Source organism: Drosophila nasuta, chromosome 2R (genome assembly GCF_023558535.2).
Source record: "Drosophila nasuta strain 15112-1781.00 chromosome 2R, ASM2355853v1, whole genome shotgun sequence".
Classification (NCBI taxonomy): domain Eukaryota; kingdom Metazoa; phylum Arthropoda; class Insecta; order Diptera; family Drosophilidae; genus Drosophila; species Drosophila nasuta.
In genome coordinates this window covers 1,248,461-1,267,339 of record NC_083456.1, presented here as the reverse complement: position 1 = coordinate 1,267,339, position 18,879 = coordinate 1,248,461, and the positions used below count along the sequence as shown (strand labels likewise).

The following is an 18,879-nucleotide window of genomic DNA, read 5'->3' as shown; positions in this document are numbered from 1 at the left end:
ATAGTACAGATCTTAAGACTTAAACAAAGTATTTTATTATTGGTTTTCTGCATGTTGGGATCATTTAGCTCAACAATGCCCAGAATGTGACAGTCACGGTTGAGGATGGCACTGATCTAATTACCACTGCCGGTAGCTCCAGCGCTTGCTCCGGGTCTCCTGAGGACGTCAAGGAGGATGATCTAAACCAACAGATTGTGGCTGCCATTAATCCGCACCTGCTAAACATTGTGAAGATTGACAAGCCAGTTGAATGCAATCTATGTCATCGCAAGTTCAAGAACATACCCGCTCTCAACGGGCACATGCGGTTGCATGGCGGCTACTTTAAGAAGGATCCGGAAACAAAGCGTAGTGAGAAGAAAGATGTCAGTGGACCACCATTACAGACAGCCAGCATTGGGGTGCGTGCTCTCATTGAGGAGAAAATCATCAGCAAGCGGAAGGATATTTCTAAGGTAAGGACTCCCCATGCGTATTGTTTGCCCTTTTTAACAGCTCTTTCTTCCTGCAGGGCTCCTTCGTAGTACCTGCCCCACCCAGCAGCTCAAGCAACTGCGGTGGAGGTGGTGGTCTTGGTGTTGTTGCTGGCACTGGCGGTGTTTGTGGAGTGGCTATTACCGGCGCAAGCAGTCAGAGCAACAGTTGTCTACGGCGGTCTGTCAGCGACGTGGAAAGCTTCCTAAATGCGAAGAGTAGTACAAACAGCATCAATAATGCAAATTCGAGCACAACGACAGCGGTGCTGCCGGCAGCCACCACAATTAAGAGCAGCAATGGACTAAGTATACAGCAAATTGATTTGCCTCAGAGCATTGAGATCTTCAGCGGGGGCCAAAGGCAGCCGAAGACTCTCAGCTTGGGCAGCGGTGCCAATACCATTACCATAACCACCAACAATGTGCCTACCACGACCACAATGAGCGCTCTGACGGCTCTGAAGGGCGGCAGTAATCTAAGTGGCGGCGTTGCTAACCACGCGGATCCCAAGGACTCGACGCTGATTGAGTTGCTCAAGCGGGGCACTCGTATTGCAGTGACCTCCAAGAAGACTCAGTTTCAGTCACAAACCAGTACAAATATGCTCCTTAGCAATGTGGCCGGCACGGAGTTGACAACCATTGGTAGTAGTGTTCAAACCGGTCGTCAGATTATTACTAACAAAAATCGTACAGTGATCATACCTTCGGATGTTCACGTTGTATCCACAAAGAGTAAGGTGATTCCGAGCAGCTCCAGTAGCTGTAGTGGCGCCAATAACTCTACCAACGTCATCAACAGCAGCAGTAATGCGTGCTCCACAAGTAGCATCTCCTTCTCGGACGGCACGCCGCTCTCCCTGTCGATAGCACCGAACCAAGAGAGCATTACATCTCTGGGCGATTCGAGCAGCATCACAAGCAGGGGAGGTGGTGTCTATACGGTGACATATACCAGCGATGCGGATGCATCGGATCTTTTCGATGATGGCGAGGTGTACAATGTTTCGGATACGGAGATGTTACTGCAAACTGTGGACACCATGGAATTACTGAATGAAGATGAGGATGATCCACAAACAAACACAAACGAACATTCCGATAACTTTGCCCTGCTGAGTGAGACTACCGACGCCGATCACGCAGGGCATGCCCACCAGCTGGTGAAATTGGAGCCAGAGACTGGTCAGAGCACACAAGTGAAGCACACCACTCCGCTGCCAACTTTCCAGCAATTCCATTCCAAAGAGCTGATCATGCAGAACAGCTCACAAATCCAAGCTATTGCCAACATGCGGGGCAATAGTGGCACTCTCGGAGTGCTTGCGTCACCCCTGCATTCACCCCTTGCCTATCCGACGCCGCCATCTAGCCATGAAAATGTAGCACAATCCTCTCCATTCATCGAGGATGCCGCAGCCCAGTTTGTGGACGCCACACACAGCTTCTTTGGGGATAAGACAGACTTCTCCCATGTGTATTTCAAAACAGACGAGAGCCAGTCCCTGCATCATGCCGAGCTGAGTGACAACGATAATGAGAAAATACTTAAATTAAAATCTGTTCTGGAAGAGAGCAGCTTCGATCCGTCTATCAAGGTGGAAGATCTTTTAAATAACACTGAGGACGATGCCGAATGCGATTTGCACGAGTTTGCCGAGACAAATCTCTCGTTTCTCGACGAGGATCAGGAGTTCCTCAACGATTCGCGTAATGCCACTTCCCCGTTATCCGAGTCATTTTTCACCAGCGGCATTGGTTCTGCAGAGGATGTTAAGCAAGTGCTTCGGGAGGTGCTTCCCGATGAGAATATGCAGTTGCATTTGAGCAGCGAGCAGCAGGGAGAGAATATCATTGATCTCTACTATTTGCCAGGCTTGGGGCTGCAATCGCAAATGATGCCCAACTCCGATGATCCTTTGCTCTCATCCTCGCCGCGTGAATTCGGCCAACAGCGACAGATAGCTTTTCAAGGTTCATCGTCCACAACAGTTACTGTGCAAGCTGCAGAGCCATTGCAAGCAACAACTATGCTTTACGAGCAAACGCCGTCTGATCATCAGCAACAACGCCAGCAGCAAGAGCAACAGCGACAAGATCAACAGATGGAACAGATTTTGCCACAACAGGCTGTCATTCAATCGGATCAGATGCAGTCGCAGCAGCAGCCGCAGCAACAGCAACAGCAGTCGGAATTTATGCTACCCGCTTTCAATCAGGTGGCGTGCCACACAACCTATCTAGATGCTACTCAGCCGACAATACCAATGACGTTGCAGCCATTGAATAGCTTGTTGCAGCCATTGATTTATAGTAACATTTCTGGAGAAAAGCAAGAATTTAATATGCCGCTCAATAGCCGGACAGGGGGACATGAAACAGTCCTCGATGCAAGTCTTCTTTTCGGCTGCGTGGATGGCGATGGTAATAAGCCTGTTAATGCCACAGACACAGTCACAAGCTTACCTGCAGTTGTTCCTAGTTCAGTGAGTGCAGTCTCAGCTGCTGGAAGCATCTCTAATCTGCAGCCATTGTCAAATCAAACAAACTCGATACTGAAAAGACGACTACGCTCCAATGGAGCCCAAGATATGCACAAACTGTCGAAATTTCATACACTCTCGCCGCATCGCTCGAAGCTACGCAAACCCTCTCGCACTCATTATACTCCGGCCCCCATACTAAATCCTGATCGCAAAGGCACCGGACTCTACTGCAATGTACGCAAGCAACTCGGTCAGGGAATATTTGATAATTTCGATGATGACTTTGGTGATCCAGTGGGCTTGGTCGATTTCTCGGACGAGTCCAAGGTAAATCTCGGCTCGACGTACCAAGCACAGATACCTGCTTGGAAACCACCTGAAGAGTTTATGAAGGAGCCATCAACGAGCTGCGGAGCAGACTTGATGTGGGATCCCAACGTACAACTTGACGATAAGATACTTATGCGCTATATCGACCTGAGCAAATCATCGGCAGTCCCTATGGGCAGTCATTCGGAGGAAATGGCTCTGCAAACACTGCTCGATGCCAAAGGCAACTCTGCGGCGGCAGTTCTAACCCTGCTTCAAATGCAGTCCAGTGCATTTCAAATGAAATGGACTGCCTTCGAGCTGGAGCAATTTCTCCGTGGTCTTGAGAAGCATGGCAAAGATTTTGCCAAAATCACCAGTGAGGTAATTATTTAATTCAGTTAATTTAGTTATTAGATGACACACAGAAAATTAGAATATTTACACAATGTAGGAGTCATGATTCATGAGAGGCTTTTCCAAATTTAATATCAACAAATAAGAAAGCTACAGTTGAGTGAGCCACCATAAACAAATTTTTAGAAATTGTATTGGCATCGCAATTTCAAAAATTTTCATTTTCCTATTAACAAGAATAGGAATGTAATGTTATATTTATTAATACCGATTTTGTACTTGATTCATATGACCATGATTTAGCTATGCACCAAGACTTCGGGTGAGTGTGTACAAATGTATTATTTCTGGAAGAAACTTTGTGTGGACTACAAGGTATCGCACCTGAAAATGGAGCCAGTCGTAACTAGCAATCATGCTGTGGAACAGAAACCCTACGTCTGTGAGATTGCCGCCTGCTCTGCGGTAAGTTTATGTGTTCATGTATAAGTAAATGCTGTCGAAATGTTAAGTATACATATATATTACAATAGGCGTATATTTAAGTATATATTTAGGCTATGGATGCTGTAGCATAAGCCAAATATCATCTTATTATTGGCATATAAGCTAACAAACTACTACCTGCTCCTTGCACTTGGCTCAATATAAGCTCACTCAATTTACTTTCTCTCTTGTTCACAACCTAACGCTGTTATTCCTGCTCTGAATCCATTTGTGGTGAAACTGCAGAGCTTTAGCTCGAAAGCGGCTCTGCATGGCCACGTCCGAATACACGCTTATGGTAGAAATGCCAGCAACAGCAACAGCAACAACAACAACCACAACAACCACAACAACAGTAACAATCAGCATGCAACGGCAATTAATGCCAACAATAACAACAATAACGGCAATAGCAACAACAATCATAGTACAAGCAACAGCATCAGTATACACAGCAGTAATCCATGCACCACCCAGACCAGCAGTATTATTGCAATAACAACGACAGCGATAACAAACACCAATAATGGCATGGCCGTCGTAAGCAACAATAGTAACAACAACAATTCCTTGTTAGCTGGCAGCTCATCCCTAAATTCTACGCTTTTGCTAACGGCAGCACCAAAAACATTGCCAGCAACGAAAGATTGCAGCAACAGCAACAACAGCAGCAACGGCAACGGCACCTCGAATATTGCCAAGGATAGCGAATTCCCCCTGCAAGGTGTGCGGCAAGTAAGATTCACCCAAGATAATTTCCAACAACAAGATATTGCCAACTCATGATAAAATTTAAAATACCCAAGCATATTAAGCGATTTGAGATTTGAGTGCCCGTAATGAGTTGAGATCGTAAAGCACGTTATATCGTAATTATATCTTTTTTATTAATACATAATCGTAATCAAAAATTAATTTCTGATTTTTCGTTTTTTTCTTTTTTTTCGTTGTCGATTGTGTTTCTTATGCAAATTTAAATTATCAGGTTTATTTCATTTTTTCCCATAATAAGTTTCAACTCTGCAAAAAGGGATCGTTTAGCTTCTTATACATACATATATATTAATATTCTTTAATGTACTTATCTCAATTAGCTTCATGAATTTATTTTGTAGTTTTTGATGAATTTATAAATTTATCTCTTCCATTTCAATCGCATTATTATAGATAGAGTTGCAAATAAATGATAATAATTGTTGTTATTGTTGTTGTATTGTATTTATTGTTCCATGATGTCAAAACCAAATTCTATTCAATATACAATATGCGTGCCCACTCAAACCAACAATCAAAATCAAATAAACGATTTCAAAAAATTACAATTTTAAAGCGAAGAGTCACAAGTCGCAAATAGATGTTACTGAAATCTGCCTCTCGAAATCTTTTTCGCCGGAAAGCAAATAAAATCACTTGCCTTTCGCTGGCATAATTTTTGGTAAGTACGCAATTATATAATTTATCATTTTCCATTGTTTTCTATTTGTATTTCTTTCCTTTTGATTTACTTTCTCCTTTCTACAAATTAACTTTGTTCTCTGATTTAAATAATTCCTATTGTATTTTACTTTATAGCAGCACATCGCTCCGTGCAATTACATTTATCTACTGTACATATTTATATAAACTAATATCGATACTCACAAGCTCTCTCTACGAATATCATTTATAAATTTTCAACAAATTTTAAATGTGAACATTTTTCATATGACAGCGCTTGCTTTATACATGGTCCAGACTAATTTCAATATGCAATACATACAGTCCAAATTTCACAAATGTATTCGTACGATTCAACCTGAGATCAGAACTGACGAATAACCCAACGTAAATGTATCTATTAGAATGTAACATTCAAGTGCACATTTCTTTTAATACTTTGGTTTATTGTAATTATGAATAATTATTACATATATTTTTGGTTTTAAGTTCAAAAACAATAAAACAGTATTCTTACTCTCAATATTAAATATTGGCAGCAATGCAATTTATCTCTACACAAGGTTAAGTAAAAAAAAAACACTCAAATAAAAGGAAAAGGAACAAACTCTTTCGTATTTGCATGGCTCTCTTGTATCTTAAACTATCCTTCTTAATTCTCAGCTCGCTCTTTAGCTATCATTGCACTGGGAGTCTGTTTATGCACGTATAAGTGAATAAATATATATATATTATAATAATCATTGTGATTCATTATTTATTCAAATATATAAATATATATATACATTTTTCTATGTCAACGTGGTAGTGGTAGTCTATAATATTTACATATTTTTATATATGTATATGCATAAATATGTTTTTAATATATAATCTAATATTGCACCTTTTACTTGTTTTTTATTTGTCAGGGTCTTCAATAAGGTTAAGAGTCGCAGCGCCCATATGAAAACTCACCGAGTGCAGGAAGCGGAACACTCAACTAATTTGAAACAGCAATCGCCCTCCAATGGAAATCTTCCTGCGATTATCGCTGTCTCTGCGGCATCCTCATCAGTATTGGTAATGGCCTCAACATCATCATAGACACGGAGCAACCGGGCCAAAACATTGATTGACAATCGCATTACCCCTTTTAGGATTTAATCTAAACCTTTAAAGTCTAAATAAAATCTTTAGTTCAGAAATTAATAATCGAACTTAAATAATCCAATATGTATAATAAGCTCGAGTTCATTATGTATGACATTTAGCCATTAGTAGAAATTTTATCAAACATATTTTGCATATGTTTTTAAACACATTCTCCTATCTGTCTTACTATATACATAACTATTTGGATATCAGACGTATCTAATTATCGACCCAACTCTAATCCTTAACTTGAACATTTATTGTAGAACACTTTGAAGACAAGTTCAAAATGGATTGTTACTAACTTTTGTAGATAAATGCAATATTTGTGTTAAATATATAAGAATGTACCTACCATATTTTTAAAGTAGGCGTTTTCTCTTGACTCTTGACTCTCGACTCGACGACTGTAGTTTTAACTCGAATCCCAGTTAAGTACACAATAATATAAAATAATTTAATAGCACGTATGTACTGTTAATTACACGTTTTCAACACACACATCGTGCAGATACTTTACTATTAGTAGTGAAATACATGTTTAGCAAGTAAGATCGATCTGGTCATATAAATTTATGCACTAATGTGGACATTAAGTAAGCTCAAACATATGTCTGTTACTATATATGATCGTAAAAGTACTGTTGAGATGCGATATGCCAAATATGATTGTTGTTTTAGGTTTTAAGTTCGAAAGTCAACAATTTCATGCAGTTGAAATTTAAATTTTATTATACTTACACATCTTAAACTATTCTAATACCAAATATTGCTAAGTGTAAAGCAAATAAAAATTCTAGTGAAATGAAGTGATATTGAGTGAGATCAAAAACGATTTTAGCTAAACAAAAGTCATAACAAACTAAACTAAACCAAACCAAAAACAAAAAATTGATAATTTTATCTTTTACCGCAAAGTTGTAAATATGAACTGTAATTGCATACACACTTCTAGATAATTATATTAAAAATATATATATGCATGTTTATATATACATACATGCAGGCCTATGTACATAAATTTGTATATTATGTATATGTTTGTATGTACCCATTTAAAAAAAAGTTTATTTTAATGTTTCTCAAAATGCGCAAAAGACATTACTCTATTGGTAAATCTAAACACACATAAACACTCACACACACTCACACGCACACACTAATGCATTTGAAACATAATTATGAATGTACATCATATATGACAAACTTATGTATCCATTACACTCACACACGTACAGAGCATTTGAATATACATACAAGGCACAGAAAAATTATTTACAAACCTACATACATAACTCTACACATGTAGTTGTTCATCCGTACTACAGTTAATCTGCCTGAAGAATAACAACAACAAGAATCACGCGTTTTCCATTTGGACAGTGAGCTAATGTATTACAACAAATAGATCAATTGATTGTAGGTAAAAAAAAGTTTATGAGGCGGCCAGTGTTAGATTATGACGTAATAATAGTATAATGTATTGTAATTAAAACTAGCATATAGACTAAGGCCAAACTCTCCTAGAAAAACTCATAGCTAGTCCCCACTCTTGCAGAAAATGCATTAAGGAGCAAAGAAACTTTTAGCAATTCTCAAGGTTGTAATTTGCTTATTACTCTTAAGTACATGTACTATACTAAATAGCTTTCATAGACAATGTACATATTTAATACTAGCTACAGAAACCAGTCCTGATCTTCAAATACTCGGCTGATTACAGGTGTGACAACTGCAAGATGATTCTGTTATGGACTCTGTTGCAACTGCCTACTGACTTTCTGTCATTTGCTTCATTGTATTTTTGGCTTATTCGTATTGAACGTATACTGCGTTTAACCTTAACATACATAGAAACGATACTCATAAACCTTAGTTGAATTTTACGCATATTTGTTTTGGTACTTAAGAGTGTATTAATATACTATATATTATAAATGTGACGGAATACTTATTTGACTAAGTGAAATCAGCTACAAAACCCACCACTAAAAACAATTTGCCTGCAACACATAATTGCCGTGGGCTAAAAAAGCTGCCTGCAAATTTTCTAATAGCAGTTATAAAAAAATTTATTTTGTATGATATACAATGTTAATATTTTTCCTCTGAACATTAAAAGGCATATGCAGTACATATTTGTATTTACATTTACCATATATGTTGAAACTTCTAGAAAATTTCAGTCCTAATGATCAACTTCCGTTGTGTGCATTTTCTCTACAAATATTTATAATATTAGTTACGTTCCAATCCTTTCTAACAATGTTGAACTTTGCTTTTAAGTGTCTTCTGTTCGTATCATTTAAATTAAAATGCCTTCAAGAGTAAGTGTTAAGTATTACGATTAAAATCTTGGAAAATAAATCGTTATTTTAATTTACGAGAAATAATTAACGTCTATGACACCCTTTTAGCGATACAAAAGATTTTTGTTTAACAAAAAGTTACCGAAAGACAAAGAAAAATGCAAAAATTGTATTGTTGTACTTATGTATATATAAATCAAGATTTTTATTATTTAAGACAATTTTTATCATTATTGTTATTATTTTTAATATTTAATATAATTTTTATAAATATTGTTATAATAATGTCATCAAATTTTTATCAATGAGTGGATTAAATTTCTCTTTTGTTATTGCCGTGTGTGTATTTTTATTTCGATCTAACTCGAAACGCAAACAAAGTAGATATGACAATCTGTGAATTGATTTTGTGGCATATACTCACTTACGTATTTCACATTTCAATAATATTTGTGTACCCTTTGAGGTAGAAAACAACTTTATTCAGCGGCGCTGGAACTTTATTCAAATACTCTGCGTTGTGATTGTTCATTAAGTGTACGAGTATGAATAATACAAAATATAATATGATACTCAACATCACAAAAGCCAAACTACTAAAAAAAAAATTAACACGAATATCCAATGATAATGCTCGTATTAACCGTATGAAATAAGTACGTAAAACAGACGGACATTAAAGCTATATGTTCATGTGCTCATGGGCTACTGACTCAAGACTCAACTCAAGTGAATTAAAACAATATACTCGTAAAACTTAAAATGTTAAGATTTCAATAAATATACGTACATATGACTATGTACCACATTCCTTACGTTCTAACAATCATTTTGCCGTCAAATTTTAACCGAATTTCGTATAATCGTTTTTCATGCATAGTGTTTAAATAAGGTGTACAAAATGGCACACAACTGAATTACTTCCAGATAAAATACAAAAACTGGACAGCAATTGATAATAGTTCTTAGACATATCAATTTTATTTAGCATAAAACTATTGCAAGAAATAAAATGTATTTAATATTTACTATATGTATAGAAATCATGATGTAAATTTATACTATGACGGCACTCGTGCGTAGATTGTAAGAGACAATTTTATTGGATAATGAAATATCTTTTGAATTCATCACACATAATTTTAGGTCCAATCACTGCAAATGAGACATTATTTCTTGTGTTTGAAATATTTTAGGAAAACACAACAAAAAATTCAGAAAAATTGTTATAATTATATTATTTTCGTATGGAGTGCCAACAAACATTTCAAGCAGATTTGTTACTCAGACTTATGTACATTAAATTGTATACGTATTGCTGATATAACATAGATACTTACTTTAAAAATCTGTATTACTGATAAATTTTAAATATGTGTTTGGGAGTTAGTCGGATCGAAGCTGTTAGTGCTGAGGATCTTTGAGCAATATAAATAGAAACAAACATTCAAATATCGTATAAAGACGAGAACTTTCAGATGTAAGTTTTAACTATAATGGAATTCTTTTATAAGCAACTGTTACTTGACATTAGTTCAAATGCTATAACCTCTTGTTGAGAGTAAATTATATTTAACCTGTAAAATAAATAAAATATGTATATGTATATGTATATGTATATGTATATGTATATGTATATGTATATGTATATGTATATGTATATGTATATGTATATGTATATGTATATGTATATGTATATGTATATGTATATGTATATGTATATGTATATGTATATGTATATGTATATGTATATGTATATGTATATGTATATGTATATGTATATGTATATGTATATGTATATGTATATGTATATGTATATGTATATGTATATATATATATATATATATATGTATATGTATATGTATATATATATGTATATGTATATGTATATGTATATGTATATGTATATGTATATGTATATGTATATGTATATGTATATATATATGTATATGTATATGTATATGTATATGTATATGTATATGTATATGTATATGTATATGTATATGTATATGTATATGTATATGTATATGTATATGTATATGTATATGTATATGTATATATATATATATATATATATATATATATATATATATATATATGTATATGTATATGTATATGTATATGTATATGTATATGTATATGTATATGTATATGTATATGTATATGTATATGTATATGTATATGTATATGTATATGTATATGTATATGTATATGTATATGTATATGTATATGTATATGTATATGTATATGTATATGTATATGTATATGTATATGTATATGTATATGTATATGTATATGTATATGTATATGTATATGTATATGTATATGTATATGTATATGTATATGTATATGTATATGTATATGTATATGTATATGTATATGTATATGTATATGTATATGTATATGTATATGTATATGTATATGTATATGTATATGTATATGTATATGTATATGTATATGTATATGTATATGTATATGTATATGTATATGTATATGTATATGTATATGTATATGTATATGTATATGTATATGTATATGTATATGTATATGTATATGTATATGTATATGTATATGTATATGTATATGTATATGTATATGTATATGTATATGTATATGTATATGTATATGTATATGTATATGTATATGTATATGTATATGTATATGTATATGTATATGTATATGTATATGTATATGTATATGTATATGTATATGTATATGTATATGTATATGTATATGTATATGTATATGTATATGTATATGTATATGTATATGTATATGTATATGTATATGTATATGTATATGTATATGTATATGTATATGTATATGTATATGTATATGTATATGTATATGTATATGTATATGTATATGTATATGTATATGTATATGTATATGTATATGTATATGTATATGTATATGTATATGTATATGTATATGTATATGTATATGTATATGTATATGTATATGTATATGTATATGTATATGTATATGTATATGTATATGTATATGTATATGTATATGTATATGTATATGTATATGTATATGTATATGTATATGTATATGTATATGTATATGTATATGTATATGTATATGTATATGTATATGTATATGTATATGTATATGTATATGTATATGTATATGTATATGTATATGTATATGTATATGAACAATTAAGATTTCATGGTTGTATAAGATGATCAAAATAGTTGTAATACAAAAAGAAATAAAAGGACATACATACATATGTTTTTGTGCAGGCAGACTTTAACTTTTGTTTGCAATACAAGTACATTTCTTAATATTAAAAACTAAATCTTGCTGGCAGTCGTAATCAAAATAAATTGGTAACGAGTTGGCGAAAACTATATTTGTGTATTGAAACATACGAGAAATACTTTACACTCATATTCAATAGCAATTGATCAATGTAAAGGTACTTAAAAATCATGAATATTCCCTCCAAATAATTTTAAAAATTATGAATTGCTAAAATAGTCATATATGTTTAGCTTTGGCTGCATCTTTTATAAGTATAATATAATAAAATGTTTTTATTATACCGTATTAATACAACTGCCTACTAGGCACTATATAATGACAAATTATATTTAGCATGGAGTTACCAATTAAAAAAAAAAATTATGGATATTGTGTATTGTATGTGTATGTGTAACGTATGTTGTACATGTAAATCTTATAAACAAAATGAAAAAAGAACTACAAAAAAAAAAAAAACAAATCAAACGAAATGCAAAAAAGCAAAACATGGCTCTTGCCATTAAATTGGAGTCAATTCTTCGAATGCATTAGTTTAAGTGAAGTAAACGGATAAAAAGAAGTGTAAGAAAGCATAATTTACTAAGAAAAGTACCGTCTAGATGATGATAACGAGATGATATATGGACACTATTTTCTAATAATATTACAACAATAATTTATTCATATGTTGGTGATTTTATATTACGTGCATACCTACACACTGATATATACATACATTCTTACATACATATACAGTAACTTTTGTTAGCTAGCAAAACGACAACGACAATTTAGGTAGTGCTGAGGTAGTTAAACTTTATGAATGTTGTACCTACAAGCCCATTAAAGTCCTTAACACCCACGCGAGCGATTTGTACAGTTAGGAATCCTGTCTCCAAGATTGCACGATAAAGACATATAAAGTTGTTATCTTTGTTCCCTTCTAAGCCATAAACACAATACAAACAAACTCATGCATAAACACACTCTTGCAATTTATTGTATTCGTTGTACTCTGCCATTTTTGGTGTGATATTCTATTGGTTGTGCGGCTATTTTGAAGTCGTTATACACATTGTTGCATTTCTACACAGAATCAAAAAAATTTAAATAAATGTTTACTGTGTTCAACTTCAATTTCCTATTGCTTAAGTTTTTTGATGTACTATTTAATTATGTCTGAATAGTAATTATGGTTTTCTTTGTGTACGATTTCTCTGTACAAACATACTGTGAGAATTTGTTAACTATTTTAGTCCATACGTTACCGACCTCTAGGTTAAGAATGTGTATTTTAATCGAAAATCGTTTGAGCAACCTTAAAGGAAATGAAGTAAACTTACAAAAATCTAGTAAAAGAAAAACCTTTTAATGAAATCACAAATAAACTGGTGGTAATAAAACAAATGAGTCATGTGTATTATTTACCGAATCTACAAGTTATTATTTATCGACATCGGTGACTCCGCGGATGGAGTATTGGCTAAAAAAGCACAAAAAGGATATAAACCAAATAAAGCTCGAGCTCTACCGCGGGCTGTTTGCAAATTCTCTCTCTCTCTCTCTCTCTCTTTATCTTTGCATTTTACGCTCTCAACTACTCAATTCGTTAGCTTTGACAGCGTGTCTTTTGCTTTCGCTTTCGCTTTTGCTTTTGCACTCGTTTATTTAGCTCACTGTGTTTAGTTACGTTCTGGCATCATATCCTGTCGTTGGACGCTGTTCTGCTTGCGACCGCGCAACGCGTTAACCTTAAAAAACACAAAACGACTTTGAGTGCATTTGGAGTTTTCTGAATTTATATTTGAAGTAATTGCAATATTCACATTTGTGTGTTTAAATAATTTGTTTATCCGCGAATTGCTTATAAACAGGGACATTGGAATACCTTTATTGATCTGGATTGTGTGCTAACTACACATAAACCAGTCATCGCAAATTCGGTCTTCTGCTTCCCCGACCGGTCCAGTCCATTAAGTATTGTTTTCGCAGTGAGTCCGGCTTAAACGGCTTCAAGATTAATTACTCAAAGTACCATCACAACGCTATGTCCCTATCGGCCATAGCCAAGGTAAGTCCCAACGACGATGGCGCTAAAAGTTTGCGCCTCATGTGGCAAAAAAAATTGCTGAAAACTCACTCATCCTGCGCTGACAATCGCTGGCAGCTTGTGCTGGTTTGAGTTAAACTCATACTGCAATCCTGTTTTGTCAGCACATGCGCCAGCAAAAAGCTTTTTTTTCATTTGCTTACACAACATGAAATGACGCGAACGTAGTTGCCAGGGTGCGGAGATATGTATGACTATATGACTGTTGATGAAACAATGGCAAAGCTTGGCAACCCTAGTGCAATGTTTAACTCAAACTATAAAGAGGTATGCTCTGCATAGCAACCCCTAAAAGCGCACCCCAAAACAAATTTTTGAGCAATGTTCGTTTTACGCTCGTGCCGTGCTGCTATGCCTCTTGAGCGCGTCACTGTGGATATCTGAAAGTGTCCTTGGAACGTCGTACTGACTTGCTCTTGCTCGACAGCGGAGAGGCCAATATAAACTTGGTTAAGGTTAATGCCCCTAGCCGACCTTGATGTACGACATACTTCGGGACACGGCGCCGATTCGGCCCACTGTGTGGTCGCCGAATACTGCCGACTTTACTTTCACATGGGTTCAATGACCTTGTAGGCAACTTATTATGCCGTTTAACATACACTTTTATGCGCACTATGTGCATGTGTTCGTCTGTCGGTCAACTCTGGTTCCCGGAATTGTGTGGCTATTATACACAAAAGTTCATTATTTTGGGGCTCGTCCGGGGCTACTGCCTTTTATCTTCTTGACGTTAGCGCTGTTGCTGTCGCTGTTGCTGTTGCTATGTCGCTCTACATATTGTGAACGATGTATCTGTATCTGTATCTACTCGTGGTCAGTGTGTGTATAGCATTCTTATTGAGTGCAACATTCTGAAATCACGGAAGGACAATTTTATCGAAGTGCACTATATGAATCATGTAGGTAGAGCTGATAAAAAATATAAAAATAATTAAAAAGTTATACCAAAAAAAGCAAAAAAGCCATCAGTATATATGTATATATAAATTTTTGCAAACATTTATCATAATGAAGTACATAGCAAGGTAATAAGGTTTACATAATTTCTTAAATAGCTTTCTTGACGCACTTAAAGGCTTTTGCTAGTATACTTATTACAAGTATGATATATCATAAAATTTTATCAACTCGTCATATGCTCTCGAAATATGATTTTTTCAAAATGTGATTATAAAAGCTATACAAATTGTAAATACTAAGTGTATCGTTGCCTTCTTTTAAATTTAGTTTGGAAAATAAAAACGAATTCTTACATGACCAACATTTAATTGGGGTTTTTTTCAACAGTTTTCAAGCAGAGTGCGATTGCGTTAAGTCAAGATTCTATTAGTTTTTTGATAATGATTGAATAAAATAGTTGAAAGGAAATATACGAACGATAAACAAGCAAATTAGCAAACTCACTGTTGAGCAACTGGTTTAACCAGATTATTATTAAAAATGTTAGCTCTTCGGAGGAGGTTATTTTTTCCGTACTCGTTATCAATAGCAACCTGTTTTGTTCTTATTTGTTATGTTATAATGAGCTTAGTCTATTTATTAAAGCGTAAAATGCTTCGGCTTGAGAGTTTCTCATTTGGTATCAGACTCATATGCTGTTCACATCTCGCAGTGATAATTAATTCGTTTTAAATGTCTTCTAAATCGAATGTTATTTCCTTTGATTCTCAGCCAATACTGTACTCGTATTGGCGCAGCTCGTGTTCATGGCGCGTGCGAATTGCGATGAATCTCAAAGAGATACCCTATGATATCAAACCCATCAGCCTGATTAAGTCGGGTGGTGAGCAGCACTGCAATGAATACCGTGAGGTTAACCCCATGGAACAGGTGCCCGCACTTCAAATAGGTAAGACTAATATTTCAGACTTCTACTGAATAATTTGTAATTATTTGTCTGTCCTCTTAATCATAGATGGACATACACTTATCGAGTCTGTCGCTATTATGCACTACTTGGAGGAGACACGCCCTCAACGTCCATTGCTCCCACAAGACGTTCATAAGAGAGCTAAGGTGCGTGAAATTATTGAGATCATTTGCTCTGGTATTCAACCACTTCAAAACCTTATTGTCCTCATTCACGTTGGAGAGGAGAAGAAAAAGGAATGGGCACAGCATTGGATAACACGCGGATTTCGTGCTGTGGAAAAAGCTCTGTCAACTTCGGCCGGAAAGTATTGCGTAGGCGATGAGATTTCTATGGCGGATTGCTGCCTTGTACCGCAGGTGTTTAATGCAAGAAGGTAAGATAAGAATATAAAGTGAATGGTAAATTACTAATTACTATGTACATATGCTTTAGATTCCATGTGGACCTGCGTCCATATCCCATTATACTGCGCATTGACCGCGAGCTGGAGAGCAATCCAGCTTTTCGTGCTGCTCATCCTTCCAATCAGCCGGACTGTCCGCCGGAGTTACCCAACAAATAGAATTTTCCGCCGACAACTGCAAAGCGCCGTAAAACAAAAAAGTGATTTGCAGTTCGTATTACAAACGGAAGTACATTTTTAATACTATTTAACAATGACAGCGAAACAAGGTTTGATTAATACGGGAAGTTAGATGGAGTATGTTTCATTGAGATAAACAGTCGGATGTGATTTACGAAATTGCTAACAGCATTTACCTATGCATAAATGCATAAAAATATAATAATATCGATAAAATATAATATGAACAACATGAAAAATTAAATGAGAAACCATATTAATAGTCTCCAAAAAAAAAATTAAAATATTCATTTGTTCTCAATGTGAAAATGGTCTAAAAGATAATCTCAGATATAAACTTATTTTTATGAATTTTATGTAAGGTATCAAAACTCAAAAATTTAAAGGAATTCATGACGACAAGCAAAATTTGATTCAGGGATTTAAAAAAGATAAAAGTAATTTTAATATGTACTATGTGTACATTCAAAACCTACAAACAATATTACATACTATAAATAATAACAATTAAAAATAAGAATCTATCGACGCTGAAGAAAAATCATTTTTGAAAAGTACAAAAAGGAAGGCCGTTTAAACTATACCAACTAAACAAAAAGAACACTAATAATTCAACATAAATCATGACTCAAAGAACTACGGCGAACAAAAGTTATTTTCGCTACCAAGCAAAAAATTGGAAAAATGTATTTCAACAATTTAATGCACATAATAAAACGATAACCCATCCACAATTGAAGTGCAGCATAATAAATTATATATTATAGGGTTCAAACATCTCTGAGACAATCTATCACTTGCGTGTGTATACAAGTAATTGAACGACACATTGATAAGGATGATAGCCTCAATGTAGTTTAAGAAACCTTGCGATTTCTAAGGAAAGCCATCAATCTGCACATGACTATGTTAATTACCATAAAATTGTAACAGTTCCAAATATTATCTACATAATTAAAAAATAAACTTCTTAGTAACCCTAATCCATTCTATTCATTTCTCAGATAGCAATAATCATAGTATGAGTATCATACTTCAAGGACCACCAGAAACAAATTATTACTTTAAAAATTATTAGCCGAGCTGATCCGAGGCAATCGATCAACGCTACAGTTGAGTGTGCTCGACAATGAGAATAACAAAACAGTGCTGTATTATTCCTAAAATATAATATATCAAATTAATATACCTCGAAAATACTCCAAAATACCAAGGGATATGTTTTTGGTATATAAATACAGTATCATTCAATATATACCATAGAGTGCAAACTATACAGTAAGTATGCGTATTTGTTCATACAAAAATATTTTTTAAATAACTTCTACTATTTTTATCGGATCAAGAATTCAGAATTCAAAGGGACTACAGTTGCTATTGTTTCTACTAAAAATCGCGATAATATTGTATCTACTAGAATTGAGTCAAAAAACTTGTTTCTCGGTTTTGTATCAATTTGCGGGGGCGGAAGTGGGCGAGGCAAAAATGTGATACAAACTTGATCTGCGTGCAAACATAACAAGTGCTTTCGAAAATTATATCTCTTTCTCTTATAGTCTCGACTGTATACGCTGATCAAAAATATATAATATATATACTTCATAGGGTCGAAGATGCCTCCGTTTATCTATTACATACATTTCCTGAAGGCACATATGCTAGTTATAATAACCTTCTACCTTATGAGTAGCAAATATAATAAGTAAGAAATGTCGCGCCAACTAAATTCCTGATAGTACACACATTAGTGTGAGTACATATCAGAGAGCACACTCAATCGGTGCACCGGGTATTCATATGATTTTTTATACCCGCTACCCATAGGGTAGAAGGGAACTATAACTTTGTGTCGGCAGGAAATGTAAGTACTATATAACAGGTAGAAGGAGGCATCTCCGACCCTATAAAGTATATACACCTGGCCCTCGCTTAACTCGGACTCTTTTAGCACGAACTCGGTCTTACACGGTTACAAATTTGCTCCCATCCCCCTTTTAACATGCTAAAAACCTCGTTCTTACACAATTTTTTGATAAAGGACTTGATATGAATAGAAAC

The 18,879-nt window shown here is 34.5% G+C and overlaps 2 protein-coding genes across 11 annotated transcripts in view; both read left to right on the top strand.

Annotated features, from left to right (window-relative positions):
• LOC132787676 (pneumococcal serine-rich repeat protein) overlaps nt 1-9,981 on the top strand; it is a 30,109-nt gene extending 20,128 nt beyond the window's left edge. For 2 of the 7 annotated variants that reach the window (XR_009632572.1, XR_009632570.1), the window contains 6 exons: nt 69-458; nt 515-3,658; nt 3,935-4,096; nt 4,364-4,852; nt 5,285-5,552; nt 6,466-9,981. Coding sequence is in view for 3 of the 7 variants with exons in the window: in XM_060794909.1 (XP_060650892.1) it covers nt 69-458; nt 515-3,658; nt 3,935-4,096; nt 4,364-4,903 (4,236 nt within the window). In the remaining 4 variants the exon portion in view is untranslated. Of the gene's footprint in view, nt 1-68; nt 459-514; nt 3,659-3,934; nt 4,097-4,363; nt 5,200-5,284; nt 5,553-6,465 lie in introns of those variants that run through there. The other 5 variants (XR_009632571.1, XR_009632573.1, XM_060794910.1 and 2 more) reach the window with 5 other exon arrangements.
• Nucleotides 9,982-13,938: 3,957 nt separating this feature from the next.
• LOC132786075 (probable maleylacetoacetate isomerase 2) lies at nt 13,939-17,804 on the top strand. 4 transcript variants are annotated; one of them, XM_060792463.1, is made up of 5 exons: nt 13,939-14,061; nt 14,127-14,323; nt 16,037-16,214; nt 16,281-16,611; nt 16,671-17,804. In XM_060792463.1, exons 2-5 carry the CDS (start codon nt 14,300-14,302, stop codon nt 16,798-16,800), a joined length of 663 nt encoding a protein of 220 aa, XP_060648446.1. In that variant the 5' UTR covers nt 13,939-14,061; nt 14,127-14,299; the 3' UTR covers nt 16,801-17,804. The 4 variants fall into 4 exon arrangements, with proteins under 4 accessions (XP_060648446.1, XP_060648445.1, XP_060648447.1 ...); XM_060792462.1 differs by having other exon boundaries at nt 13,939-14,323; XM_060792464.1 differs by lacking the exons at nt 13,939-14,061; nt 14,127-14,323 and adding an exon at nt 15,177-15,264.
• Nucleotides 17,805-18,879: the final 1,075 nt, after the last annotated feature.

Coding starts and splice junctions, on each gene's coding strand:
- LOC132786075 (XM_060792461.1), top strand. CDS start 15,998: ATGTCTTCTAAATCGAATGTTATTTCCTTTGATTCTCAGCCAATACTG. Junction 16,215..16,280: donor GGTGCCCGCACTTCAAATAG/GTAAGACTAATA, acceptor TCTTAATCATAG/ATGGACATACACTTATCGAG. Junction 16,612..16,670: donor CAGGTGTTTAATGCAAGAAG/GTAAGATAAGAA, acceptor CATATGCTTTAG/ATTCCATGTGGACCTGCGTC.